We start from the raw sequence: 12,443 nt of genomic DNA, 5'->3' as shown, positions 1-12,443 counted from the left end.
CACACACACACACACACCTCAGATAAACTGGTCAAGAATAGGAACTAAATGTCAGCTAAATCTGATGTTCCATTTATTTACTACTTGATTCGCAACAGGATGGACTGAATTTCTCAAGAAATTAGGCATGCTGAATTAAGCTTCTATAATACTATTTCATAACAGTACTGTATGTTATAAACTAAATTACTCTGAACCCCATATGAATTGTAGACCTTTAAGGTTTTTTTTTTTTAGAATTGCAACTGCTTCAGTTTCTTTTGAATGATTACATTTCAGAGCACCACATATATTGAAATCTGAACACTTATACAGGTTGTACCTAGGCTGTTTTTCAGATCCAAAATCTAATTAAAACTACCATGCACATCCATCCAAACACTGGCTCTAGCCTTTTGTGGCCACTGTAGTTTCTCCTACATATTTGGAAGGCTGAGCGGTATTCAAATGGTGGCACTAAATCCTACACACTGATCCTTTAAACCAGAAAACTGTATACTATACTACCTAGTTACCTTACTTATAAGTTTAATACACTGTCACTAAACTTAGAAAATCTGTGCTGCCATTTAGTTGTCAGCTTCCCTGACTAAATAGGAGGGTGCATCCACTCCACATGAATCAATGCATAGGTCCACTGAGCATGTTTTTTATTATGTAGACTCTTCACTCACTTACTGTACATGCAGCCATTCTAAAAAGAGTCAGTCAATACTTAAAACAGTGTGTTTTTGTGTGTGTATGTTCACAGCGATGCCTCATCTTCTCTGGATGCTGTAAAGACCTCCTGCCGATACTTCACTGAGGCTCTGCAGCTGGCTACGGACCAGAGATTTGCCCATGAATATGGTGACACCACTGTGGCTGACGAACACAGGGCTGCAGGCCGAACAATAGCTGAGGAAACACTTGACATTGACAGCACCAATGTTGAGAAGCATGCTGAGCGGCCAGAAATGGAGTCCACTGGAAAAGTTCCACACATCATTCCGAAAAGGGGCAATATCAGATGCAGCTCCTGGACTTTCGATAAGAAGTCAGCTGCAGAGAGTCGGCCTGACACATTTGACAATGTTACAGCAGGTCCAAAGACGGGGCCAACAGTTAGCAAAGTGAACTCTGGCAGTGTTCACTCCTTGGCAACAAAGGGAAAAACAATTTCCGCCAATTCTGAAATGGCACCTGTGTCCAAGCATCAAAACCTGGACCTACAAAAGTAATTCACCAAATGTTCTGAGTCAATAGCATCCACTTGTGTGCATCTATTCCATCCAACACTACACTGCTGACAACAAATCAGTGAGATCAGCTGATGTAGTGTTTGTAATGAAAGGCTCCAAATTCTTTCATGGTACACAAGTGGACACTGCTGGCTGAAAGCAAACACCCTCTTTTTTATGTAATTCTTTTTATAGCAGCTCAGCATTTTATGAGTTTCTGTTGCAGAGCATTTGTCATCATTGGAGCCTCCTTTGTATGATTTACAGCAGAAAATGTTGAACATCTTATTCATTTTAACACGCAGCTTCATCATTAACACTGCACTATCTTTGGGAGGACAATCGATCTTTCATATGAAGGGTGGCTCTGGACAGGCTTAAACTCTCCAGAGTCCCGCTCTCCAGATGTCTGCTCAGAAATAAATTCATGTTTTGAAAGACAAAGGTGATATGACATCATGTATATCCCTCACATCCCTCACTTTGTGTGTGTTTGTCTGTGTGTTTGTCCTTTCTGGAGCAGCACAGCAGCAGTCGTGATTCAGCAGCTGTGGAGGAAATATAGACAGAAATGTGGGAACATCAGCAGCCCTTCCACAGCTGAGAAGGGGGGAGGACGAGGAGAAGTTGGAAGAAAGCCAGAATCAGGACCTTCGTATATTGACAGGAGTGTTGTTGGCCAAGATTATGCAGCAACTGTTATCCAGGTAAAACTGTTAGAGTTTTGGACATTGTAAACATTTTGTTTGACTTAGTTTACAGGAAGTCCAATAAGTGGAGTCATGCTATACTTAAGGGGCAGGCATTTTCAAACTGTGTGTTGCCCATGTTACATAGAAAACATACCCCTCCAGCTCACATGGATGTTTTCTGTCATTTTCCCATGTTTGCATCATCCTCCACTAAACCACTTTCCTTCTGAAGCTATTTTAAAAGGACACTGGTGGTGGAGCAGGAAATTATCAACTCCCTCATGTGTAGTACAGCTGCTGCAAGTACAAGAGACAGCCTACTACTTTCTGTATCTGTACACTATGTGTAAAGTAAACCTACCGTTAGTTCGACTGGTTTCAGAGATATACATTTAGATCATTTTCCCTCCGTCTGCACTGCAGTAACAGGTCCTGCCAGACTTTTGTCATGAACTTGTACAGCACTGGAGACAATGGTCTGGTTGAGTGTGACTACATGACTGATATATCTGACATGAATTGAATCAATCAACCTATTTGATTTTTATGATTATGTGTTAGTAGTGCATTCAATCCGTCCATTTAATCACTATGTCCTTGGATGCAAAGACATCTGAATTAGAGCAGCAATGAGTGTTGTCGGAATAATTTGTCAGTTATGTTTTTTAATTTATTGAAAAAAAGTAAAAAATAGCCATCACAATCTTAAACTATGTGAATAGTTTAAGATGGTCTCTTCACATGTCTTGTTTGCCAAAGAGTCTAAAACTCAAAGATACTCAATTTACAATGATGTAAAACAGACAAGAGCAGCAAAACTTTTAAGAAGCTGAAATAAACAAATATTTGTCATTTTTGCTTCATAAATGACTTAAACGATCATTTATCATTTCTGTCATTCGACTCATCAATAGTTCAGTACCAGTCTGCATAAAATCTGTCAATGTGCCTGCTGGTTTTAAAACCTTCAGTATTTAGCAGCCTAGTTTAACTGATACAACTAATATTTTCCAATATCGTGGCTGAAGGCTGGAGGCACGTTTCACTCATGAACACCCATCTTTAGACCCCATACATTCTGTGGAGGTTTATTAAGCTCACTCTCTGCATATAGGTGTAAGCTGCTGTTCTGAAAAACATGCTACTCAACACTTCTCCCAAAGTGTTTGACGAGTCCTTCAGGACTCTCTAAGGTAGGAGGGGGAGTGACATTGTAGTAGAATAGTGTGTGTGCGTGTTGGTGTGGGCTGGGGGGTGGGGAGGGGTAGTACAAAGTGATTAATCAGATTCCAAAGAAGTGCAGTAGTAAGAGTTCTAGGATTCCTGCTCGGCTCAATGTGAAGTGAAATGTGCCCCCCCCCCAAAGCCCATTGGGAATTGGAGGATTTAGAGGCACACTGGAGCTCCATTTGTCTCGGAACAGCCCGGAGTCACGCAGAGTTCAGACAGCAGAACACTCCGCAATTAAAAGAGAGGTTAACATGTTTTATCTCCCTAATGGGATAACACACAATATTTACGTTTGCCTTGTGATTCATGGAGGGTTTTCTACTGTACCATTTCTTCTTTGGGTACCCCTAGGCGTTTTGGAGGGGGTTCACTCTGAGGAGGAGGCTAGCATCTGCTCTGGCTGCTGTCAGTGTCGGGGACACTGGAGAGGACGACACCTTTGAAGAGGTGGACCTGGATGAATTTGTCTATGATGAGGTAAGCACACAGGTTTGTGTGTTCATCGCTTTCATGGTTCAGTAATTCCCCACCCCCTTGCCCTATCAGACATAGAAACGAGGATTCAAAAATGCAGACATATATTTTCCACAAATATACTCTAAACTAATACTATAATGTTATAGGTCATACGTATATGGTATGATTTATTTGGTTTTGAATACACTTTTTTTTGTTGTTCCCCACCCATTGCTGTCCAGAAGTATATATCAAAAAGTCTTTTTATTTTCACAAAGGCAGCTCTGGAGAAACATTGGGCACTACCGCTTTCTGAGGCCTCACCTCCCAGACGTTACCCTGTGTCAGAGCAGCCACCGTCTCTCAAGGTAAGGCAACTGTCACAGGACATTCTGTTATATTCTTCAAACCTGGTGGGCTGGTATGATAGTAAAGTGGGCAGAGAGTTTGAATTTGAATTACCAGCCCCTGTGTGGTGTCAGTGGAAGAGTTATTTTCTTGCCCTGTCCCTTTCTCATCTTGGTTATCGCCCCCTCCAGGATTAGTCTCACTCTCCCTGATTGATCTTTGAATTTATTCTCTTGAAAAACAAGATTATTTCCTGGAGGGCTGAAGGGGGCTCTGCACCAGCAGATGTCATTTTTCACGCTGGCGGTCTGTCGTCCTGTTTTTTTTCCTTCATTTACCTCTCGTTGGATCTTTTCTTTGGAGCGTGCTCAGCGCTGTACATCATGGTAGCCGGTTTAGGCCAGCTGATGTGGTGCAGCTGCTGTCGTGGCCGGCCTCAATGTGTTGACACTGAGGTACACATCAAAGGCGGGGATGAACAATTTAGCGCTTCCACAAAGAGAAAATGGGATCTTGAGAGTAATTAAGCTGTTAGTTTGACTTACAGAGCATTCCTTGAGTGTAAAAACTCGCTCTGGTTAAAAGTGTCAGCCAAATACCTCAAAAGAAAACATGCAGTTGAGTTAAATGTGACTGGACATTTCTGTATACATTATATTTCATTTTCCCAAGGTATAATGATGACTGTATGTTGTCTAGACAGAGATTAAACTCTATTTTTCCATTTAGAGCTCCAGCATTACCACCTTCTGAACACACTTTAAATGAGGATTCAGTTTTTTTCTCAGGCAGATATAAAGCATCCTAAGATAAATGGCTGCTCTGCTGTATATACTTTTGTCTAAAAAGCAAGCTATAAAAAGATGTACTCAAATAAAGTGATAAGAGCTGCAAATCACACTGTTTAATGTATGTATTTCAGCCTCCTGGGGCCTATCCTGAACCTGCCCAGTACATACTCCCACCACCGCTTGTATGGAGGTCAAAGCATGCCTGGGTGGCCGGAGATCAGATGGACTTTGCTGGGCAGAGAGTTTCCCCAGTGAGCTCCAGCAGGTACGACAACCCAGAGTTACACCATTAGTGACTAAAGCTGTAAACATAAACCACTTAATATATGTGTTGAAGGTACAGTTTGTAAAATCAAAGCACATTGTAGAATCAATCATGATACAATAATCCTGAAATTGGATATAAACTGACTGGCAAGGTTTTAAAATAAGAATCAAGAGGACCCATGTTTTAATTATGTCCCAATTCAACATATTTGTGTCATGGGTGAATCAGCTCTGTCCACATTTAAGTCTTAGGTGATGTAGTCTTTAGGCACTCAGAACCGAAGTGTGAAAAGCAGATCTGATCAGCAGTCAACAGTTGAAGGCTGTTGCTGCTCTGGAAACAATAGGATACAAAAAGAAGGTTTTTGTCCTGATCTCTTCAAATCCGACCCTTGTATCGTCAAAATCCTGCTAATACTACTGCTGTTGTGACAGTGTAATATGCCCTACATATGATGGTGTATTAATATGTGAGGTAAAATAATAAAATGTGAATGTATACTTTTGTGCATCTCATTTTTTGGGGACAATCTATTTGTGATTTCAGAAGCAGATCTCCTGCCTCAGTCTCAGTGGTCAGTGGTCTCACCAAACGATCAGAAATGATTCTGGAAGAATGGTAAATGCTTGTGTTATCATACTTCATGATGAGGTTCTGATTGTTTCCATCCCTGTTGGAGTGTGTGTTTTGTTATGTTGTGGGGTTTTGTGTGAGACACTTTTCTCCTTGTTGTCTCTAGGGGCTTCACTCAAAGCCACACAGCTCTTCTAATGCTCAAGAGAGCCCAGAAGATGAAGTCAAAGAAGCAACAGCAGAGGGAACATCGGAGTAAGTGTGGAATTGTATCGTTAAAAATAAACATTTGAGCTTTGTATTAATTTTATGTGCCTGTTTTGCTGATATGTGTAACATTTAATGTTAAACAAGGTAATTATGATACCATAATTGTTAGCAAAATGCGTAAATATGAAGATTCTGAAGCTAGATATGGTAAGAAGCTCTCATGTTTTCTTTCTTGAATATCCTTCACAGCACAGAAAGAACGGGACATAAATCCATTTTCTAAAAAGGAAAAAAAAAGCACAAATGTTTGATTCTTTTCATTCTTGTCTTTGTTTCTTCAACTGTGCTTCAAACAGCAGCGAACCTTTCCACCTCGTGTATGTTAACGAGCCATAACAGACAGCAGAAGCCAGGGCCTGTCGCCTCTTATTGGGCCTTATTTGAGAGTCTGCAAAGGAAATAACGATTGCCAAGAAACCTCTTGACAAGTCACCCTGTGATGATTTTCATTAAGATTCATTGTAGTGGTTGAGTGCGGCTGCAGTGAAAGGTGACCTCACCTCTGCTCTGCTCCAAGAAACAGTAGTCCTGCCACGGTTATCATGCCACGGTCTTGCACAGGGAGGTTGCTCTTTGATCAGAATTGCAAATGCATGATTCCAATAGCAGGGCTCTTGTCATCTTGCTCCATCGACACACAGGTCTATGTCTGCACTAACTGCTAATGTCATCTGCCTCAGTGGAACCAGAACGCTGTTCTAATATTTTCCGAATGTTAGGTTCTGGTTTTCTGCTTCTGGTTTTAGGCCTGCCTTGTCCTTCTTTGACCCTTTCTCTCTTACTCTCCTAGATCCCGCTGTCCGCCCTGACTTCACGAACTGCAGTTACCAGCTGGGTCCAGTGGAGGCATGTAAGAGGCAAGCACAACACAACAGAAATTATATAAAAGGTAAGACTTGAGACATGCTACACGTTTGAGAGTGGAGAGTGAAGTCATTTCAGACTTCAGAAAATGCTGATTTATTACAACTTTATTTTTATTATTTTCATAGTTCGGGCAATTGATTCAGTTAGAATAACATGGACTTAGAGATGGAGTCGTGACATTACTACAGTGAAGTCTGAAAGTCTGTAATGTTTCTGGATAAGTTTCAGGTTTTATGAAACCACAATGTCTTTTTAAATTTAGAAGCACCTGGCTCTGTATCTGTACGATCCTCAAGTTCTCTTTTTAATTGATTTTAAAGAGCCAAACAGGTTTTAACTTATCACATGACATTATTTCTTCCTTAATGGTAAAATAATCTTCAGAATAGTAGACTATGGTGTAAAGTAGTTTCATAATCTGAGAAGAGGCAAATGTCTCCTTCCATCTTTCCCGCTGTGGCCTCCTGCCCTGCCCTGAGGTAGTGAGATGATTTGGTGTTGCGACGTCCACAGCCAGACTTAAAAGGGAGAGACGAACTGGAGAGAGGGCAGAAGGGGAGGACGGGGGAAGTGTGCTTTTATCATGAAGGCCCGTCCAGGGTCAAGGCCTCACATCCAGAGAGCACAATGCTTGCGGTCATCCAGCAGTCAGAGGGACGCTGTAACAACAGTGTTTGCCAACAGGCAGTGGAGTGACTTGTCTCTCTCTGGTCCAAGTCCAATGCTGCCATAAGCATGAAATACCCCTTAATTAGCTGTGGAGAAATATGATATGTTTGCTTGTCATTTCATGTTACAGTTTGAAAAAAGAAAAAAAGAAAAAAAACAAAAAAAAAATCATACCTTTAACTTCGGGATGTTTTTCGTTCCACTTTATCTCTTTTGGGTGGATCGCTTTAGTAATTAGTTTGTAGAATAGTTGTTAAGGAGTCCCCTTTGTTTCCCTTAAAACTGATGCATTGCTGTGCAGCTAAAGATGAAGCAACAAATTATTTTAATGTTTTTAAAGATTGTGAAGATTTTTATTTCAGCAGCCAGTAAATTTCTTAACTTACACAATGATGGACAAATGTATCTTTTGTTGATTTTTTCACAATAAGAAATCTTTGGCTGCTAATTTATTTGTGACATGAAAAACTGAGTTTGAGTATGACAACATCATTATGTTATCAGCTGTTTATTTTGAATTAAACAGGTGTATTATGTCAACTTTCCAATGCTCTGATTACTGATGCTGGAATCGTGTCTGAACCCAGTATAGCCGTGGATGCTGCCAACTGGCAGTCGAGGACCGGTCCCATCCAAATGACCTATTGCATTACAACAATATTTCCAGTTTTGTTTCTTTCCAGTATCCTTATCTCTCCTCTCCACCCTTGTCTTGATAATTCATCAAACAATACTGGTGTAATCGAGCAATGAAGTGAAGCAGCTACATCAGCTGATAAAGTAACAGGGGTCACTGGTTAGGACATCACCCTTCCCTCCCTGCTTAATACCCCGCGTCCCGAGCCTGTAAACTATGTAACCCTAACCAGCTCGGTTCTGGAGGAGACGACGCCTGCTGCCTTTTTATAGCGTGACCGTGTGGCAGTGGCGACGGCGGCGTCAGGTGGTGTGTCGAGAACTGGCTCATGGTACTGTGATCCCGGGTCTCTGTAAATGGGCCAAAGCCAGCCTCCCCTCTTGCTCCCCTGGTCCTGACCTGTGAAAGGCACCTCCTCCTCCGGATCCATCCCCAGTGCCCAGGGCCTAGCCGGCCTAGCCAGCGCTCCCCGACAGGGGCTAACGTTTCAGGCTTTGAGTCAAGCCCCTTCTGGAGGTGATTAGCCCCAAACCCATGACAGATTCTTTCCAAGATATCCGACGCGGCGTGTTTATTTTATCCGGGCTCTTTGTGTGGATGTGCTGGACATGAGTAACCCACTTGAAATGGGTATCGGCTTACATACCCAGAGAGGGAGATAGAGAGGGAGAGAATGGAGCAGAGCCACAAGACATTTTCTTTTAAAGGCAAAAAACATAGAAATACTTTTCACATTTTTTTTTTATGATGGTTTGTATTGTCAAGTGTCTGTGTGCTGCAGATGTTGAAGATGTTGTATGCCTCCAAGCGTTTCTCCTTGTTTCTCCTCTTACTTTCCACCAACGCCCTCCACTCCCCCTCCCTTCTCCTCCACACACTCTTCCAACCTCCATCCAAACTGAGATCCAACCCCACCAAACATCCGTCCTCATGTCAGAGGGACACAAGGGTATATATTTTTATTTCAGCCTGGAACCCCTACCTCCTGAGCACTTAACTTGATTTCACACTTCAAGTCATCTACAAAGTCCAACTGAAACGCAATCATCGTGTTTATCATCCATCATCCAAAATAACTTAATGTCAGACTATTTACCACCATTCATATGCATTCAATTTCTTCCTCCGTAATCTCAGAGTTTCTATTTATGTCAGGCAGTGGAGCTCGCTCCTCATAGTATATGTTTGAGATACACTGGCACACTAAAAACACTGAGTTAGGATCCTCAAATTTCAGACATGCTCTGATTCTTCTTCCACTCTCCAAATGCCATGAAAATAGGATTCTCAAAATGGTTTTCACGATACTATACAAAACAAAGTAATGGTTAACCTTAAGTCTAAAGTTTCATGTTCTTTAGGGCAGCTCTATTACAAATCTTCATGAGCAAATAGCAAGCCAAGATTCGAGTTTGTCAAGTATCTGAATGCCAACCATTAACATGACACAGCTTTTGCATATTTACAACGCTGCGTTAGTAGCGTTTTTACATAGTTAACCAAAGGTTGTTGAAATGCCCAGGTCTAAGGATGATTTCAATCTTATTTAGAAGAGAAAGCGAAAAGGTAACGGTAAAGGCTTCGTCATGCATCAAATGAAGATCTAATTGGACAGTTTGTAGAATAGCTGTAGAACAGTCATCTAACAGTTTACGAAAAACCTTTGCGACAGCAAAATCCATTACGAAGTGATTGGCGAGGTGTGAAAGTAGTCAGGGTCTGCATTTCTCTCTCAAGCTCCCTTTCGTTCTTCACACAACTGCTTCCGTCAATTTTTGTTTGTACAACTAACAACACTATTAATGTTATTAAGGAGACATGTCACACCTCTTTCCATGAGGGCATTTTCGCCTCCCCTTTGAGTTTGTCAAGCACTTCTGCCTTTTAGATGTGATGTTTAGATGACATGTTACACTTGTTTGTTTCAAACACACTGATACCTTAAATTCTGTCTGTTGTAAACATCTCTTACAGGCTGTCTTTGTGCTTCAAGTGCAAAGTGGAATTATTACTAACATTACAAGTGGTTTACTGTCTGATTGTTTGAATGCTTGTGTTTCTTGCAATTGTTTTCTTAGCAATTACTTTTGTTTTTAAGATGACTGGAACTCAAGACAACACAAGGTCATCAACTCATTGGACACCATTTAATTTCTTTATTGGGGCCCGCACTGGTCCTAATCCATTACCTGACACTGTGTTGTTTGTTTCTGAGGGGAGAAAGCTCCAAAGTGCCAGCAGCATGTCTCTCCTTCAGCTCTGGTTTGCCAAAGCTCCCACCCTCCTCCTCCCTAACTCTCTGATATTAAGTCAGAGTTCTCCTCTCCTCAGTCGAGACGAGATTGCTTAATGTGCTTAAGAGCCCCTCTTAACAGGCGTGACTCCTACAGGCCCCCTCCTGATGTCCTGGAGGAGCACTGGAGGGGGATTCAGGATGTTGGAGGGCGTCAGGAGGGGGCTTTAGTGGGGGGTTCAGGGGGGAAAAGGGAGAGAGGAGTCTCTCCATGCTACTGGAGCGCAATGTAAATGGGAACTTTTTTCATGGTGCTGTTTGCTACACTGCATTCCCCTCCAGGGATTACAAGTTTTACAGTCTTCTTAGCGACTTTTGATCTATCCATATAGAATCCTCTAATATGAATGACATATACAAAAACAGTTAGTATAGAACACAATGCTACAATACGTACACTACATAAGCAAGTTGCTGTTTAAAAAACATATCTCTCTGAAGGTTTTTCTGGAGTGCCTGTGCCTTGTGTCTCTGTATTTTCAGCTTTGGGAAGTGCGAGTAGCCGTTTCCTGGCCTTTGCTGCCCCGAGGGGAAGCATCTATCACTTGACATTTTTAGTGGGGCTTCTCAATTAGCCCATGAAAACTGTAAAGCTCTTTTTTTTCCTCCTTTTTACAGCTCAGCAAAAGCAAGTAAATGGCTTAAATAAATGCATCATTAGTTCCAGCATTGGGCTGTCAAAATTCATTATCAGTTTACACCCATCTACGGCAGCATTACTGTCAGCGCAACATAAATGTTTACTTTGAATTACGACCTTATTATGGGATTTCAGCATAACTCGTAAATCAGCAGCCTTTCAGATTTTTTTCTTTAACAAACTGTTGGATTCAATTTTACAAAGAACCACAAGCCTCAACAATTGTTGGAGAAAAGCAGATCCTCTCCTGTTGCATCTTTCAGCAACTTTAAATGTATTATAGTAATGCCCCTGACTCCTCCAAACAAATACACCACCTTAAGCACAAACATAAACACTGGGAGCTTTGACCAATGATCTCTCCCAGCACTGGGAAACCCGGCCAGCTGTAATTACAGTAAAACTTGTCAAATGTTGCTACAGGTCAGACGCATGAGCTGTTTATTTGTTAAGCTTGTACTTTGGTGAGCATGTGTTAACCCAAGTCCTTTACTGTAGTATTGATTACACCACTTGTCATTTAGAAATATGCCACCTTCACCCCAGCTTTTGCTGATTAGGCAACACACTCATTCTTTGCTACCATTGTCATCAAGAACGTTGCTTAATTGAAAGGAGAAATCTCCTGTGATGTTTATTTGATGTTTTCTGTTGAGTGCAGTTCGCGAAGCGGAGCTGGTTCTTCACCCTGCAGAGAGGGAGCAAGTTAAGCAGGAACGAGCTCAGCAGTGGCTGCACACCCAACCTGCTCACTCTGACAGGGACTCAGAGAGGTGAGGCACTTAATGTGGGCCATAAGGTGGTGTAGATGGTGTGTTATGCTGCTAAAATTGCTTTTAAAGTTTAGCTTGCATTTGTTCAGGTTGTGAAATATCTGTCTTTGTGGTTTCACAGTGAGGTATGTGGATTATCTAATGTAATTGTTTCTGGAAGGACATCTTGCGTGCATATTTCTTTTTAAATGTAACATTTCAATGCAATAAGCACCAAAAATTCACTCCTGCTGTTCTGGAGAGAGAGCAGAAATGTCAGAGACGGATATCTCACCTGGACAAATAAGGCCAAAACTATTTGCGTGGCTAGATATCACTAGAGGTAATATGTAATTTGGATAAACTGATCCTTTAATAAGCTGCTATCATTGTTGGCATAGTTTCTTAAGGACCCCTAGAGACATGTTTTAAGACATAAAAATATTCGGCTTGGAATAATAATTTGTGTCTGATCTGTTTTTCCTCTCCCTCCTCCCTCACTGAATAATTCAGAATCTATGAATATGCAAATGTTTTTCATTTCAAAAGTTGAACTACTAGACACAGGATATCTCTTAAAAAGTCTATTAGTGTATGTGTATCGAGATAGTATTGAGATGTTGCGTATTGGACCACGATTGGCTTTCAAAATAGCTGTGTATGCGTCATAAACTTTAACAGGAACACAGAGAAACGTTCCCCCTTTGGCAGATACATTTGAAAACAGACTTGTAGTG

General features: G+C 41.4%; 1 protein-coding gene across 1 annotated transcript in view; it reads left to right on the top strand.

Moving 5' to 3' along the window:
• lrriq1 (leucine-rich repeats and IQ motif containing 1) overlaps positions 1 to 12,443 on the top strand; it is a gene marked incomplete in the record, with an annotated part of 35,124 nt that overhangs the window by 15,945 nt on the left and 6,736 nt on the right. The window contains 9 exon segments of the mRNA XM_035664828.1: positions 752 to 1,216; positions 1,744 to 1,927; positions 3,494 to 3,619; positions 3,877 to 3,966; positions 4,869 to 5,002; positions 5,552 to 5,623; positions 5,745 to 5,833; positions 6,639 to 6,737; positions 11,616 to 11,727. Of these exon segments, the coding sequence (XP_035520721.1) occupies positions 752 to 1,216; positions 1,744 to 1,927; positions 3,494 to 3,619; positions 3,877 to 3,966; positions 4,869 to 5,002; positions 5,552 to 5,623; positions 5,745 to 5,833; positions 6,639 to 6,737; positions 11,616 to 11,727 (1,371 nt within the window).

The sequence above is a fragment of the Morone saxatilis genome, unplaced genomic scaffold (genome assembly GCF_004916995.1).
Source record: "Morone saxatilis isolate NCDOM2014 unplaced genomic scaffold, NCSU_SB_2.0 Contig2, whole genome shotgun sequence".
In the NCBI taxonomy this organism is placed as follows: Eukaryota; Metazoa; Chordata; class Actinopteri; family Moronidae; genus Morone; species Morone saxatilis.
This window is presented reverse-complemented; position numbering and strand designations above follow the sequence as displayed.